This window comes from Dipodomys merriami, unplaced genomic scaffold (assembly GCF_024711535.1).
Source record: "Dipodomys merriami isolate MVZ:Mamm:240054 unplaced genomic scaffold, mDipMer1.0.p SCAF_691, whole genome shotgun sequence".
Classification (NCBI taxonomy): Eukaryota; Metazoa; Chordata; class Mammalia; order Rodentia; family Heteromyidae; genus Dipodomys; species Dipodomys merriami.
In genome coordinates, this window is record NW_027206281.1 from 185834 (window position 1) to 196331 (window position 10498).

Here is a 10498-nt window from a genome sequence, read left to right on the forward strand (position 1 = left end):
CAGCCCATGGGTCAGTAAGGTGGGGTGGGTGGGGCTTCTCCAGACGCAGCGGTCCAATCCCCACGCTGCCAGCTGCCTAGCCCCGCCCCCCTGGACTGCTGCTTCTACTTTTGTTAGGAATCCTTCCATCCATCCATCCATCCATCCGTCCATCTGTCCGTCCATCCGTCCATCCGTCCATCCATCCATCCATCTGTCCCGTCCATCCATTCATCCGTCCGTCCATCTGTCCATCCATCCATCCGTCCGTCCATCCATCATACATCCCTTCCATCCATCCGTCCGTCCATCCATCCATCCATCCATCCGTCCATCCATCCATCCATCCATCCGTCCATCCATCCATCCATCCATCCATCCATCCGTCCGTCCATCCATCCATCCGTCCGTCCGTCCGTCCGTCTGTCCATCCGTCCGTCCATCCATCCATCCATCCATCATCCATCCATTCATCCATCCATCCGTCTGTCCATCTATCCATCCATCTATCCGTCCGTCCATCCATCCATCCATCCATCCATCTGTCCGTCCATCCATCCATCCATCCATCCATCTGTCCGTCCATCCATCCATCCATTATCCATCCATCCGTCCATCCATCCATCATCCATCCATCCATCCATCCATCTGTCTGTCCGTCCATCCATCATCCATCCATCCATCCATCCATCCATCCCTCATCCATCCATCTGTCCGCCCATCCGTCCATCCATCTGTCCATCCATCCGTCCATCCATCCATCCATCCATCATCCATCCATCCATCCATCCGTCCGTCCGTCCTTCCTCCCTACTCCAGTCACTTTCCAGAAAGTTCTTTCTACAAATGAGCCATCAACAACAAACGGAGGGGGGGGAGGAGAGTGCTTTTTAAATTTAGGGGCCTTCTCTTCTGACTTCTAACAACACAAAAAACGGTCTTGAAATGGCGCCTGCGTCAGGGCAGACCATTGTGTGTGTTTTGTCTTTTTGGAAGAAAGGTTTCCTTCTAGAACATCAAGAGGCCGACAGAGGCAGGGGGAAGGCGGGGCGGTGGCCCGGGGGTCCCTCCTCCGCGGCGGGGGGCACTCTACAGGTCAACGTCCCTCACGTCCGTGGGGGTGGTGGCTGCGTCCGCTTCCACTTCCGACTCGGGGGGCTCCCGTTGTTCCTGGCCGAGCTGCTGCAGGCTGTCGAGCAGGACGGCCTCGATCTGCTCCTGACAGGCCTTCAGGCAGTCCTGGGGTACAAAGGTCCAGAGAAAGGGGGGCGGTCAGCCGGTCGCCCAGAGACCGGGGGACCAAAGGGGTCAGAGTGGACACGAAGAAACAAAAAGGCTGCCGGGCGCCGGCGCTCACACCTGCCATCCCCAGCTAACTCAGGGAGGCTGAGAGGTGAGGATCATGGTTCGAAGCCAGCCAGGAAAGTTCATGAGGATCCTAGCTCTGGTGAACCACCAAAAAAGCTGGACGTGGCGCTGTGGCTCAAGGGGTAGAGCACCAGCCTTGAGCTGAAGAGCTGAGGGACGGCGCCCAGGCCCCAAGTTCAATTGCCATGGCTAATAATAATAACAACAACAATAACTTAAAAGAATGACTAGGACGCTGGACAGGGTAAGTGTGAACCAGGATTCATTGGATGGGCGTGCAGACACATCAAAATACAATCCCTGGCGCCACTCATTGAAAGCAAAGAGAAGCTCTGGGCCTTGTGGCCCCTAGGAGGCTGAGATCCGGAGGATCGCAGCTGGAGGCCCAGCCCAGGCCAAAGACACAAAGGCAATGTGGAGATGAAATGGGGACAGGCTCCCTGGGATTTGTGTGTGTGTGTGTGTGTGTGTGTGTGTGTGTGTGTGTGTGTGTGTGTGTGTGTGTCAGATTCAAGGTCCCTGTGCCCAGAAACTCTATTCAGAGTTTCTCAGAACAAAACAGCAGGCAGGAAGGCGGGCTGACACGCGGGGGGACCGTCCACCCAAGAGGCAGCAGAGAGCCTGCCCGGCTCTCCTTCCCCGGCCCAGGGCCAGCGTTTACCTCGCCGTTTCCCTGAGTGAGGCTGGGCAGTGGGGCCTGGCAGCCACTTTGGGGCCATGAGGGGCAGGAAGGAAGCCGGGACAAAGAGGATTCAATCACTGAACACTATCCTTTCTTAGGATGGTGAACTCCCAGCCTAGAGAGCTGCGGGGAAGCTTCTAGAACGTGCTTAAAACCCAGCTGCATTCTGGCCCTCCCTCCTTGAGAGTTCCAGGTTTTTCTTTCTTTTGTTGTTGGCTGTGGGGCTTGAACTCGGGGCCTGGGCGCTGTCCCTCAGCTCTTCAGCTCAAGGCGGGCGCTCTACCGCTTTGAGCCACAGCGCCACTTTGGTTCTGTGGTGGTTTATGGGAGATCAGAGTCTCACGGACTTTCCTGCCCGGGCTGGCCTCGAACCGCCATCCTCCGGATCTCAGCCTCCTGAGGAGCTGGGATGACAGGCGTGAGCACCGGCGCCCGGCTTTGCATCTTCATAAGCTCCTGGACGTGGACTGTCCCGTCCCCCCCCCCAGCCGGCGGCGGCGGCGGCCTTACCACGTCGGTGTTGGTGATCCTGGCCAGCAGCTGGGTGAGCGCGCTGGCCTCCTCCTCCTCCTCCTCCTCCTGCTGCTGCAGGCCGCGCAGGGCGGCCGCCACGCTCCCCGTGGCGATCATGGAGGGGAGGTACGTGGAGAACTTGAAGTCTGCGGGGTACGGGGGGGGGGGGGAGGGGGCGGGTCAGGCGTGGGGCCCGGCCGCGGGGCTCGGCCTCCGCTGGCCTCCAGCTGAGATCCTCAGCCCTTGGCCTCCCGGGAAGCTGGGATTACAGGCGTGAGTCACTGGACTCACACATGGGGGGGGGCGGCCGCCGTGACCCCCGATGGCCGGGGAGGGCCCCAGTTTCCAGTCCCCAGTAACCACGGAGACTTCGCTCCCCTTCTGGATTGGGGGTCCCCCCGCCCTGCCCCCTCCCCGTCCCCCCTGAGTTCTCTGGGCCAATCGGTCTGGATACAGGGTGGTACGAAATCCCATCAGGAACCATCTGGAAAGCGCCAACGGTTTGCGGGGTGCGCTGGGGTCTGGGGTCGGGGTGCGCTGGGGTCTGGGGTCGGGGTGGGGTGGTCCGAGGGGCGTCAGCACCCTGCCTGCCCGCCTCCCCTCCCTCCTTCCCCCCTTCCCTCCCTCTTTCCTTCTTCTCTTTCTTTCCTTCCTTCCCTCCTTTTTCCCTCCTTCTTTCTTCCTCTCCTCCTTCCTTTCCACCTTCCCTTTTTCCTTTCTTCCCTCCCTCTCCCTCTTCCCTCCCTCCCTCCTTCCTGTCTTCCTTTCCCTCCCTCCCTTCTTTCCCTCCTTCCTTCCCTCCTTCCATTTTCCCTTCCCTTCCTTCCCCTCCTTCCCCCCCTTCCTCTCCCTTCCCCTCCCTCTTCCCTTCTTCCCTCCTTTCTTTCCCTCCCTCCCTCCCTCCCTCCCTCCAGCCTGGTTTTCTGGACAGCCTCTGGGGGGAGCCCCCTCCCAGCCCAGCGTGGGTGGGGTCACCCCCGTGACCTGGTTGTTTATTTCTCACTCAGACTTCCGACCCTGTGACCCCACGGCCTCGCAACCCCGTGACCCGACAAGAAGCAACATTGTGTCCCCTGTCCAGGCCCGAGTTGGGGTTCTGGGGTTCATGGCCCCCAGGCTGGGGTCTCTGACCTCCTGCTCCTTCCTGTGAACTCATGACCCCCCTGGGCGGCACTGGGGGTCAGGGGCTCCCACGGCCCCGGGGGGCGGGTAACGGTGCCGGCAGCGGGTTGGGGGGTGTTGGGGGTGTTGGGGGGGTTGGGGAGGTTGAGGGGGTTGGGGGGATTGGGGGGGTTGGGGGTGTTGGGGGGGTAGGGGGGGCTGGGGGGGCTGGGGGGGTTGGGGGGGTTGGGGGTGTTGGGGGGGTTGGGAGGTTGAGGGGGTTGGGGGGATTGGGGGGGTTGGGGGTGTTGGGGGGGTAGGGGGGGCTGGGGGGGCTGGGGGGGTTGGGGGGGTTGGGGGTGTTGGGGGGGTTGGGAGGTTGAGGGGGTTGGGGGGATTGGGGGGGTTGGGGGTGTTGGGGGGGTAGGGGGGGCTGGGGGGGCTGGGGGGGTTGGGGGGGTTGGGGGTGTTGGGGGGGTTGGGAGGTTGAGGGGGTTGGGGGGATTGGGTGGGGTTGGGGGGATTGGGTGGGGTTGGGGGGGTTGGGGGATTGGGGGTGTTGGGGGTGTTGGGGGGGTAGGGGGGGCTGGGGGGCTGGGGGGGTTGGGGGGGTTGGGGGTGTTGGGGGGGTTGGGAGGTTGAGGGGGTTGGGGGGATTGGGTGGGGTTGGGGGGGTTGGGTGGGGTTGGGGGGGTTGGGTGGGGTTGGGGGGGTTGGGTGGGGTTGGGGGGGTTGGGGAGGTTGGGGGGGTTGGGGGGTTGGGGGGGTTGGGAGTTGAGGGGGTTGGGAGGTTGAGGGGGTTGGGGGGGTTGGGGGGTTGAGGGGGTTGGGGGGGTTGGGGGGGTTGGGAGGTTGAGGGGGTTGGGAGATTGAGGGGGTTGGGGGGGTTGAGTAGGGTTGGGGGGGTTGGGTGGGGTTGGGGAGGTTGGGGGTTGGGGTGTTGGGTGGGGTTGGGGGGTTGAGGGGGTCGGGGGGGTTGGGAGGTTGAGGGGGTTGGGAGGTTGAGGGGGTTGGGTGGGGTTGGGTAGGGTTGGGGGGGTTGGGGGGGTTGGGTGGGGTTGGGGAGGTTGGGGTGTTGGGGGGATTGGGAGGTTGAGGGGGTTGGGGGGGTTGGGGGGGCTGGGGGGCTGGGGGGGTTGGGGGGGTTGGGGGTGTTGGGGGGGTTGGGAGGTTGAGGGGGTTGGGGGGATTGGGTGGGGTTGGGGGGGTTGGGTGGGGTTGGGGGGGTTGGGGGGTTGGGGGGGTTGGGAGTTGAGGGGGTTGGGAGGTTGAGGGGGTTGGGGGGGTTGGGGGATTGGGGGGTTGGGGGGTTGAGGGGGTTGGGGGGATTGGGTGGGGTTGGGGGGGTTGGGTGGGGTTGGGGGGGTTGGGTGGGGTTGGGGGGGTTGGGTGGGGTTGGGGGGGTTGGGGGGTTGGGGGGGTTGGGAGTTGAGGGGGTTGGGAGGTTGAGGGGGTTGGGGGGGTTGGGGGGTTGAGGGGGTTGGGGGGATTGGGTGGGGTTGGGGGGGTTGGGTGGGGTTGGGGGGGTTGGGGGGTTGAGGGGGTTGGGGGGGTTGGGGGGGTTGGGAGTTGAGGGGGTTGGGAGGTTGAGGGGGTTGGGGGGGTTGGGGGGGTTGGGGGGGGTTGGGGGGGTTGGGGGGGGGTTGGGAGGTTGAGGGGGTTGGGAGATTGAGGGGGTTGGGGGGTTGAGTAGGGTTGGGGGGGTTGGGTGGGGTTGGGGAGGTTGGGGGTTGGGGTGTTGGGTGGGGTTGGGGGGTTGAGGGGGTCGGGGGGTTGGGGGGGTTGGGGGGGGTTGGGGGGGTTGGGAGGTTGAGGGGGTTGGGAGGTTGAGGGGGTTGGGTGGGGTTGGGTAGGGTTGGGGGGTTGGGGGGGTTGGGTGGGGTTGGGGAGGTTGGGGTGTTGGGGGGATTGGGAGGTTGAGGGGGTTGGGGGGGTTGGGGAGGGTTGGGGGGGTTGGGTGGGGTTGGGGAGGTTGGGGGGTTGGGGTGTTGGGGGGGTTGGGAGGTTGAGTAGGGTTGGGGGGGTTGGGTGGGGTTGGGGGGGTTGGGGTGTTGGGGGGGGTTGGGGGAGGTAGGGGGGTTAGGGGGCGCACTGGTCAGACCCTTGTTCTGGGGGGGACGCTGCCAGCTGTGGTTGATCAGGAAAATGCACCCCGGTCCTGGCTGCTCCCAGAATGGACAGCGTTTTTGCGTTTGCTTTCCAGTCCCGGGACTTGAACTCAGGGCCTGGGCGCTGTCCCTGCGCTTCTCTGGCCCAAGGCGGGCGCTCTACCACTTGAGCCACAGCACCACGTCCGGCTTTTCCTGTGTCTGTGGTGCTGAGGAATCGAACCCAGGGCTTCCTGCGTGCGAGGCGAACACTGTACCCCGGAGCCACCTGCCCAGCCCCCATTTTCTTAAAGACACGCCTCCCCCCCATCACCACCGCGGTCCCCCCCAACCACCCACGAGCTGAGCGGTGGCCACGCCTGTCATCCCAGCCACTCAGGAGGCTGAGGATCGCGGTTCAAAGCCAGCCCGGGCAGGAAAGTCCCTGAGACTCTGATCTCCCACGAACCACCACCAAACAACAACGACGACGACAATAATAATAATAAAGCCAAAAATGCAGCCGTGTGGCTCAGGAGGTAGAGCGCCAGCCTGGAGTGGAGGAGCTCAGGGACGGCGCCCAGGCCCTGAGTTCAAGTCCCAGGACGGTAACAAGTGAACGCACACAGAATCCGGGAGTGAAACCCGGGGTTCTCGGCCCCCCCCGACTCTGCTCCCCCCCCCGCCGACCCCCACGCTCTCAGCCGAAGCCGGTGGGCCTCACCCGTGGCACACAGCGCGATGAAGGTCTGCGCGTGCTTGCGGATGCGCGGCAGCGTCTCAGGCTGCTGGGGAAGCTTCCGGAGAATGTGCTCCACGAAGTCGTGCGGGGTGACAGCCGCCAGGTTCCACTTCAGCTTTCCCAGCACCACCAGCTCCCACTCCTGGGCATAGAGACGGGGAGAATGCCAACCTGAAAACCCCCCTCTGGCCGGGCGCCGGGCCCGCACGCCTGTAATCCCAGCCGCTCTGCTCCAAAGCCCGAGATCTGAGGATGGAGACGCGAAGCCAGCCAGACCGCCCCCCCAGGGGACAAACACCTCGGTGAGACTCTGATCTCCAGCTAACGAGCAAAAAGCCCCAAGTGGAGGTGTGGCTCAAGGGGTAGAGCACCATCAGCCTTGAGCAGAGTTCAAGCCCCAGGACCGGCACACACTGTTGATCCAGGGTTCAGCTGGGACTTGAGACCCAGATCAATTGTTGGGGCTCTCAGTAGATGGATCGCACCCACGTACCCCGAGAGCTTTGAAGCTGGTTGGGGGGCCCGGCCCCGGGCTCTCTTATACTTCCAAAGGATTCAAGTTTGCTTCTGCCTGAACCTCCACCACCTTCTCTAGGCCTGAACTCAGGGCCCTGAACTCCTGTTTTGCTTTTTCAGTCAAGGCTGGTGCTCAACCATTTGGGGTGAGGGTGGGGGTTCGATTGTGGGACTTGAACTCGGGGCCTGGGCGCTGTCCCTCAGCTCTTCAGCTCAAGGCGGGCGCTCTACCGCTTGAGCCACAGCGCCACTTCTGGTTTTCTGGTGGTTCCTGGGAGATGAGAGTCTCACAGACTTTCCTGCCCGGGCTGGCCTTGAACCGCGATCCTCAGACCTCAGCCTCCTGAGTAGCTGGGATGACAGGCGGGAGCCACTGTGCCCAGCTTGAATTTTTCTTTCTGCACCAACTTTGAAGTCGGCCCCGGTTTAGAAAAACACAAAACAAAGGCTCCCTCTTGAGGGACTGAGAACATTCCAGCATCTTCAAAGATGGCTGGAATGGGAGCGTTTCCCAAGCCGGCCCTGGCAGGGATCTTTCCAGAAGCAAGCAGGCAAGCACCTTTTCCTGAGGGGATGGGAAGAATCTGCGGGTCTCAGAACCAACTAGAAAAGCCCAGAAACCTGGCAAGGGGTTCAGAGCTGAACTTCCCAGGCCCGGACCTCCCGCCCCGCGGCCATGCGCACGGCCACCACCAGAGGGCAGCGCATGCCCAGGTATCACAAAGCGCAGGTCAAGAAACTGAGGCACATGAGTGTGTGTGTGAAGGGAAAAGGGGGGTCTTCCTACTAAGCAAAGAGGGGTGCAAAGCCTTTGAAGATTAGGAAAACTACCACCATGCATCCTGCACAAAAAGTTAACAAAGAAAGTTAAGAATAGTGGGGGGGGGAAGATTCCTGAACTCCCTCCCCCCCATTCCTGGGGGGACCAAGAACCCCCTTCTTCCCCCCTTGGGGTCCCCACCTAAGTTAGGAATCTAGGCCTTAGATGCCTCGATTATTAAAAAACAAAATGCCCTCATTTTTGACATGGCTCCCAAATCGATCACGTGGGTATCTTTAATGATCATCTACTATTAACGTCGGGGGGCCGGTGTGGGTCCGCAAAGGGGGTTCACGGTGGCGGCCACTTTGGGGGCTCTGAGGAGAGCGTCCACCTTGCTTGGCAGGTCAGCTCTGCTCTGGGAATGGCCCTGGGTCTGGTGTGTGGAGATGTGGGGGGTGCACAGCCAGGGAGGAGGGGTGTGGTAAGGGCAGGCTGGAGGAGGGGGGGGAGCGGGGAGGCCGGGGGAGGGAGGCCCGAGGCTGGAGGCCGAGGTCCTTACCAGGAGTTCGTGGGGGGTCACGGCGTTGTCGGTGTAGACACACAGCTTCTGGGCCGTCAGCGGGCTGCTCTCCTTTAGCTTGGAGGCCAGGAACATACAGACGGCCCCCAGCAGCTGCAGGTGGGTCTTGAGGGTGGGGACCCCCGCCAGGAAGCGGTCCAGGTAGTTCATGGCCAAGGAGAAGACCTCTTCCTCGCACTTCTGCTCCTCACAGACCTGGGGGGGACGGGGGACGCGCCAAGGGGTGAACACAGCCCCCGAAACACGCTGGAAGGATTCCTACCTGCTAATCATAATCTCGCATCACTTAATGAACAAGTTTGGGGGGTTTTATTTTTTGGGGGGGAGAAGGGGAGCAGAACGCAGGACTCTAAAGGGGAGAAAAGTGGGGGTGCATGCGTGCACCCAGCTCTTCCTGGGGGCCTGTGATTTCTCACTGGGAGATCTCAAAGTAGGGGGGACCCTCAGGCTCCCAAACCCGGGGTTCCCCCTCACCCCGCCCCCCCCAGGCTCCAGGCCCCGCCATGCTCTGAATTTGTGGATTTGGGGGGGGGATTTTGTCATCTTTTCCAACAAGTCAACAGAAAATATTCGGGGGGGCCCGGGGAGGGTGTCTTGGTCTCCCTCGAACCCCCAGACCCTGTTCTGTCATTGCAGACCATGCCAGAGGGAGCCCCCGCGGCCTAGGGGGAGGATTTGGGGGTGCAGGGTGCAGACAGGGGGGAAGGGAGGAGAGCAAGCACGTGGGGGAGACCCAGTTTTAAAACCATAACCCCAAATCGAGGAAATGCCCCCCGACGCCACTCGGGCCTGAAAACCCCAAGGGGGACCCCGCTCCCCGCCAGCGTCCGGCCCTGGGGCGCCCCGCACCGTGGGGGGAGCCTCCGCCCAGACGGGCAGAGCTGAGTGCAGGGCCCCGATCTCCGGGCGAGAGGTTGGGGGGCCCCCAGAAAGGGGCGCCGGGGATCTCTGGTTTGGGGGTCCCCCATCGTCTCCCCCATCTCCAAGCTGACGATCTTGGGGAGCCGCACGGCACGAGCTCGGGGGTGCGGGCCGGGGATAATGGGGTGATGGGGTGCTTGGGGGGGCGGCCGGGAAGGGGCGGGGAGGGGTCCCCCCAGGCGCGGCCTCGTGGGGGAGGGGCCTGAGAGGCCAGACGAGGGGTCTGCGGGAGGGGTAACCCCCGGGGTCCCCCGATCTCGGGTCGGGGTCCCCCCAGTCCCCCCTGGATCTCAGGCCGGGGTCCCCTCAGTCCCCCCGGATCTCGGGCCGGGGTCCCTCCCGGATCTCGGGCCGGGGTCCCCCCAGTCCCCCCCGAATCTCAGGCCGGGGTCCCTCCCAGATCTCGGGTCGGGGTCCCCCAGGTCCTCTCGGATCTCGGGCCGGGGTCCCCCCAGTCCCCCCTGGATCTCAGGCCGGGGTCCCCCCAGTCCCCCCGGATCTCGGGTCGAGGTCCCCCCCGGATCTCGGATCGGGGTCCCCCAGGTCCTCTCGGATCTCGGGCCGGGCCCCCCCATCTCGGTCCGGGGTCCCCACCGATCCCGGGCCGGGGTCCCCCCAGGCCGCCCCCCGATCCCGGTCCGGGGTCCCCCCAGTCCCCCCGATCTCGGTCCGGGGTCCCCCAGTCCCCCCGATCTCGGGCCGGGGTCCCCCCCGATCCCGGGCCGGGGTCCCCCCAGTCCCCCCCCCGGTCCCGGGCCGGGCCCCCGCCCCGTACCTCGAGCATCCAGGCGGCCAGGGCGCGGCGCGCGTGCGGGCGGAGGGCGCGGGGCGCGCGGGCGCGGGGCGGCAGGCAGCGCTCCTCGGCCGACAGCAGGTTCCGCAGCGCGCGCTCCGCCAGCGGCCCCTCCGCGCACGCGCGCCCCGGCCCCGGCCCGCGCAGCAGCTCCATCCCCGGGCGCGGGGTCCCCGACCCCCGACCTCCGACCCCGACCCCGACCCCGTCCGCCCTGCGCGCCTCGATCTCGCCCCGCGCTCCGTCCCCAGCTCCGCTCCCCAGCTCCGCTCCCCTCGCTCTGAGAGCGGGACGCGGCCGGCGGGAGTTAGACGCCTCCCCCGCGCCTCCCCCCGCCCCGCCCAGGCTCCGCCCCTCCCGGACCCGGCCCCCGCCCCGCCCAGGCTCCGCCCCTCCCGGCCCGGCCCCGCCCAGGATCCGCCCCGCCCAGGATCCGCCCCCGCCCCGCCCAGG

The 10498-nt window shown here is 64.7% G+C and overlaps 1 protein-coding gene across 1 annotated transcript; it reads right to left on the reverse strand.

Moving 5' to 3' along the window:
* Positions 1–848: 848 nt before the first annotated feature.
* On the reverse strand, positions 849–10055 carry Ccnd2 (cyclin D2). The gene is made up of 5 exons (XM_070006030.1): positions 10028–10055; positions 8311–8526; positions 6455–6614; positions 2540–2688; positions 849–1218 (listed from the first exon to the last, which is right to left on the reverse strand). The coding sequence occupies exons 1-5, from the start codon at positions 10034–10036 to the stop codon at positions 1069–1071; spliced, it is 684 nt and encodes a 227-aa protein (XP_069862131.1). The 5' UTR covers positions 10037–10055; the 3' UTR covers positions 849–1068.
* Between the last annotated feature and the right edge of the window lie 443 nt (positions 10056–10498).

What these genes read in the sequence shown, in the direction of transcription:
- Ccnd2 (XM_070006030.1), bottom strand. An exon ending in TGACCCCCCACGAACTCCTG is followed by an intron (nt 6,615 to 8,310) that starts GTAAGGACCTCG and finishes CTCTATGCCCAG; the next exon opens with GAGTGGGAGCTGGTGGTGCT. An exon ending in CATCGCGCTGTGTGCCACGG is followed by an intron (nt 2,689 to 6,454) that starts GTGAGGCCCACC and finishes CGTACCCCGCAG; the next exon opens with ACTTCAAGTTCTCCACGTAC.